At 44.7% G+C, this 6008-nt stretch overlaps 1 protein-coding gene across 1 annotated transcript; it reads right to left on the minus strand.

The window, feature by feature from the left end:
- Positions 1-3326: 3326 nt before the first annotated feature.
- LOC125668984 (craniofacial development protein 2-like) lies at positions 3327-4304 on the minus strand. The gene has a single exon (XM_056161357.1). The coding sequence runs from the start codon at positions 4302-4304 to the stop codon at positions 3327-3329; it is 978 nt and encodes a 325-aa protein (XP_056017332.1).
- Positions 4305-6008: the final 1704 nt, after the last annotated feature.

The raw sequence follows: 6008 nt of genomic DNA on the forward strand, positions 1-6008 counted from the left end.
TAGAAAAAACAGTTAATTTTTTTTTTTTTTACTAAACTCAATGATGAACATTCATTTACATACTATGTTCTGAAGAGCCATCTATTCTAAATATAACTGGAAAACTTATTTTGAACAATATATGACACTGTATTTGTATATAAATATGTTATGTAATCACATTTATCGTTACTTGTATATGTATATGTGCATTATTTGTATGTATTTTCATGCTGCCCCTTGAGGGCCCTTGATTGGAAAATAAAATGTTCTTTGTTCTATAGACTGATTACTACCCCTACATTTTTGAGGATTACCATACTCCCTACCTTTTCAAACTGATGGATGGATCCCCCCCCCCCCCTCCAACCAACCAACACAAATTTTGAAGTTTTGGCAGCAATTTAAGCGAATATCTTGCGGAACTTTGTTTTTCTTTTCTTTCGTGTTTTTTTTTTTTTCTCCCTTGACTGACCCTGTTCGTAAAGTTCGGTTTATTTGAATAATCAGTATTGTTATACAGGTCAGAAATAATTGTAACAATGATAAATTAAGTAGATCTTATGATATTGAAATTTCTCAATGCTAAAAATCCTTCAAGGGTAAACCATTACACTAGAAATCGTGTGATTTTTTTTATTATGTTTTTAATAAGATTAATTACACGAGGGTTAGCGCTAGGGTTAGGATTTAATTACCGGTACTGAGTATTCACAACACTTCTCTGGTGGCCACCCCTGTACAGTTTGGCATTGTTTACAGTGTCATTAAATATCGTTATATTTAAATTCCAATACTGAAATATTGAAGTGTAGTTTGGTTTATTGAACACTAAGCTATTCATGTTGACGTCACAATGGCAATTCAATTGATAACAAAAATTAAACATTTCGTGTTGTACAAAAAAGATTTGCGGTTCCAAGTAAACATACATGTAAATATGTACCTGATCGACTATAACCCCCCCCCCCCCCACGAAATAGCCAAAATCACCACGCAATATATGCTAAAATCTTACTACCCAAACCCTGCAATAGTGGATCAGCAAAGGCCCTTTGGGGGTCCCATATTATCCCCACTTGCCCCAAACATTATTTTGCTTCTGACGCCAATGTATGTACATTGATGAATAGAATGATCGTGGTTCTTCTTGACTTGACTTCGCAGACGAAGATTTTACGAAGGGGGGTTGTACACGCCGATTGCAGACTCGCTGGTGGCTGACAAGACCAATGCGGGGAAAACAGATTCGGCCGCAGCCATAGGTCTGGTCCGCCTGGTGTAGCTGCTGTTCTATTCTTCCTCCTGCATGCAGCGTTTCTCTCTCATGATCTTACTGCGTGAGTCCTCAAAGGAGGAGACAGTGTGGTGCCACGTGACTCGGTCAGCAGCAGGAGTAGGCCACTTGTGGTGGTCAATATTGTAGGAACCAAGGGATTTCATCAAGGAGTCTTTATAACGTTTCTTCGGTGCTCCTCTGTACCGGTGGCCAGTGGGGAGTTCGTCGTAAAGGACTATCTTTGGCAGTCGGTGGTCCTCAATACTGGACACGTGCCCTGCCCAACTTATAGCTGCGACTTCATCAACATGCCTCGATGCTGGTGATCTCAGTATGTCCGAGAACCTCGACAATGGTCACATAGTCGTTCCATGAGATTTTGAGGATGGTGCGGAGACAGCGCTGATGGAAGCGCTCCAGTAGTCGTAGATGGTGGCGATAGATGACCCACGACTCAAAGCCGTACTGGAGTATGGTAAGTATTACGGTTTTGTAGACGCTAATCTTGGTGCTCTGCTTCAGGTGCTTGTTGTTCCAAACTCTTTTGTGTAGCCTGCCGAGGGCGCTGTTTGCTTTTGCCAGTCTGTTGTCAATTTCCTTGTCAATCTTGGCGTCTGATGTGATAGTACTCCCCAGGTACGTGAACCGGTGAACTGTCTTTAGCTCAGTCTCGCCAATGAGGATGTGCGGAGTGCAGTACACTTCATGGTGCACACTGGTGGAGGACTTCCGTCTTTTTCAGACTAATCTCAAGTCTGAAAAGCTTGGCGGTCTCTGCAAAGCAAGACCTTAGATGCTGCAAGGCTCTTTCGGAATGGGCTACGAGGGCAGCGTCGTCGGCAAAGAGGAGGTCTCTTATCATCTATTCAAGAGTCTTTGTGTGGACCTGCCATCAAGGCGGTAGTGGATGTAAACTGCGTCATCATCGTTGTTGAATTTTTTGTGGCTTGCTTAAGCATCATAATGAAGAAGATGCTGAACAAAGTCGGTGCCAGGACACATCCCTGTTTCACGCCGTTGATGATGGGGGGGGGGGGGGGGATTCGGAGAGGTCATTATGCAGTCTGTCCTGGCCATACTGGTCTTCATGCAGTTGGGTTACCATGCAAAGAAACTTTGGGGAACAGCCGGGGTGTCCCATGATCAGCCATAGTCCCTTTCTGCTCACCGTATCGAACGCTTTGGTCAGGTCAACAAACGTTACATATAGTCCTTTGTTTTGTTCCCAGTACTTCTCTTGTAGCTGCCTGAGGACAAAGACCATGTCTGTTGTGCCTCTTTTTGCTTTGAAACCACATTGGGTTTGAGGCAGATGGTCTTCTGCGATGGTAGGTATCAACCTGTTCGGGAGCACTCGAGCAAGGATTTTTCCTGCGATTGATAGAAGAGTGATCCCTCGGTAGTTGGAGCAATTTGACTTTTCACCTTTATTTTTGTACAAGGTTACGATGATTGCGTCACGTAGGTCTCTTGGAAGTTTGCTCTGCTCCCAACAACAGACAAGGAGTTCGTGGAGTTTGTTGTGTAATGCTTGGCCTCTGCCTTTCCAGATCTCCGCTGGAATTCCACCAACTCCTGCTGCCTTGTGACTCTTTAACTGCCCTATGGCTTTGATGAGTTCTTCCATAGAAGGTGGTTCATTCAGTTCTACCTTGACTGGTAGCTTTGGGGTGTGGAGAATTGCCGAGTCCTGAACAACTCTGTCAGCACTGAAGAGGGCCTGGAAGTGCTCAGACCAACGACACAGGATGGATGATTTGTCTGTGAGGAAAGCCTGGCCATCCACACTGCGCAGGGGACTCTGGGTCTGATGTGTAAGACCGTACAGTGCCTTGAGGTCTTCATAGAATCCTCTGTAGCCGACAGTGTCTGAGCTTTTGCTGTGTTCTTTCCACAAGGTTGGTCCACCATTTGTTCTGGGTGTCTCGAAGCTTTTGCTGGAATTTGCTACAAACACGACGGAAGGCGTTTTTTTTTTCACATGGCAAGACGGCTGAGCCATGTGAGCTTGGTAGGCTGATCTCTTCTTTACCAGCAATTCTTGAATCTCTTGACTGTTCTCGTCGAATCAGTCTCTGCTCTTCTCCGAGGTATACCCCAGAACTTCTTTGGATGTTTGCAGGATAGCAGTTTTCAGTTTATCCCAGAGTGTTTCAGGAGAGTGATCTTCAGGACAGATGTCATTTTCAAGTTTGGTCAGTAGGGCTACCTGGAAGACAGCTTTCACTTCTTCAGATTGGAGTTCGCTGAGTCTGAATGGTTTTTTTTTGGGGGGGGGGGCTTTCCTTCTTGGTTTGGGTTTGAAGTGCAACCTGAGTTTACAGCGCACTAGACGATGGTCGGTATGACATTCTGCGCTGGACTTCACTCTGGTGTGCAGAACATCTCTGAGTTGGCGCACTAGAACATAATCAATGAGGTGCCAGTGTTTACACCGAGGATGCATCCAGGCTGTCTTCAGATAGTCCTTTTGCTGAAAGATGGTGTTAGTGATGATCAGTTGCTGCTCAGTGCACAACTCCAGTAGCATACGCCCATTGTCGTTGCAGTTTCCAACGTCGTGTTTGCCAAGTACTCCTTTCCAAGCAGTTGCATCTTGGCCCACTCGGGAGTTAAAGTCGCAAAGGATTATCAACTTATCATCTGTAGGGGTGCTTTGGAGAAGGCTGCGGAGCGCTGAGTAGAACTTGTCTTTTTCTGCAGGCTCAACTTGAAGAGTTGGGGCGTATACACTAAAGAGTGTGGCATACTGCTTATTCTTCAGAGGGAGACGCATGAACATGACACAGTCAGAATGACCGGTTGGCAGGTTTTCCAGCTCGGAGACAATGGATGTTCTGATCATGAAACCGACACCTGCAAGATGCTTTTCTGTTGCTAGTTTCCCTGACCAAAACATGCTGTATCCAGCGCTGTGCTCCTGAAGAATACCCTCCTCCGGAAAGGTTGCCTCACTAAGGGCAGCAATGTCAACATCTAACCTGGACAGTTCAGGTGCGACCAGAGCAGAGCGGCGTTCGGCTCTGTTGTCATTTTTGTCAAGCATGGTTCTAATGTTTCAACATGCGAGTTTCAGCGCTTTAGCACCTTTACAGGTGGGTGCGTACCTTTCTTTCGTTGTAGTTGTTCGACCGTTTATAAAGATACCCGTTGACCGCGGCAAGCCAACTGGGGGAATGTGAGACAAGCTTTGTTTAGGCCACCTTTTCTAGGTCCCTCTCCGTACGGAGCAAGCAGTGTTGTCCTTAAATAGGGCTACTTGGTCGTTCAGAGTGCTGCCGAATGATACTGTCGTCTCTGGGGCTACCAATATCCTGAACTGCCTGCATGCAGGATTGGAACTGCGACTTCCAGTGACATCTTCCACCTGCCGTTTTCGCCCCTTTCCCATCGCAACAAGACTAAATCAAAACTGATGGCCGTAGTGAACGTGTCCTTTGTGCCTGCGCACGGTTATACACAAACATATCACAATAGCGTAGGTGTGTTGTAACAGTGGGTATGCTATAAAATGGGTATGCTATAACAGTGCGCATATTATAACAGCGGGCATACTATAGCAGTGGAGATGCTATAATATAGGATGCTATTGAGAGTGGGCGCGCTATAACAGTGTAACATTGGTATGCTAAAACAGTGGGCGTGTTGTGAGAGTGCAGTAGGTGTGCTATGACAGTGGGTATGTGTATATCATATAACACGGGCATGCTGTAACAACGAGCACGCTATATCATGGATATACTATATAACATGAGGATGTTATAATAGTGGGCCTTCTATGATAGTGGGAGTGCAGTGGGCATGCTATATCACATACGCATGCCTTAAGAAACATGGACTCGCATATGCATGCTATAACAGTGGGCGATCTATAACGACGGGCAGACTACAACTGTGGACGTATTGTTGAACAGTGGAATGCAAGGTGAAGATAACGAACAGTGATCAATCTCATAACTCCTACAAGCAATACAAAATAGATAGTTGGGCAAACACGGACCCCTGGACACACCAGAGGTGGGATCAGGTGTCTAGGAGGAGTAAACATCCCCTGTTGACCGGTCACACCCGCCGTGAGCCCCATATCCTGATCAGGTAAACGGAGTTATCTGCAGTCAAAATCAGTGTGCCAAGAACGGCTTAACAATCGGTATGAAACACGTCAGACAGCATTTGACCCAATGAGAGGTTGTATTGACGAACTAGATCGTTATAACGACCATAGAATTTGCGAAATGCTGACTTCAATCGAGACTGTTGAAATCCCTGTACCATCAACTTGTTTGTCAGTAGCTTACCTCGATTTAAAAACTGACTATACCCAGAACAAGCTCTTGCATATCGAATCAGTTGAGATATATAAACACCATATGCAGGTGATAATGGAATGTTGCTACATAAATGTGGGAAGTTGACGATGGAGAAGCTGAAATCATCCCGTTTGTCATACAGTTGAGTTGTCAGTTTGCCGTTAATGTCTACTTTCAATAAAATATCTAAGTATGAAGCAGAAGTGGACGACTCTGTGGTGTCCTTTATTTCGAGCTCACAGGGATATATCAAATCGACATATGAATGAAAGCTATCATTGTTAATAGACAAAACGTCATCGATATATCTAAAAGTCGAATTGAAGGTCACAGCGAGAGATTTTTTCTTCTCACGTACAAGTTTTTGAATAAATTCTGCTTCATATGAATATAGAAACAGGTCAGCTAACAAAGGAGCACAATTCGTGCCCATGGGAATT

The sequence above is a fragment of the Ostrea edulis genome, chromosome 4, assembly GCF_947568905.1.
Source record: "Ostrea edulis chromosome 4, xbOstEdul1.1, whole genome shotgun sequence".
NCBI lineage: Eukaryota > Metazoa > Mollusca > Bivalvia > Ostreida > Ostreidae > Ostrea > Ostrea edulis.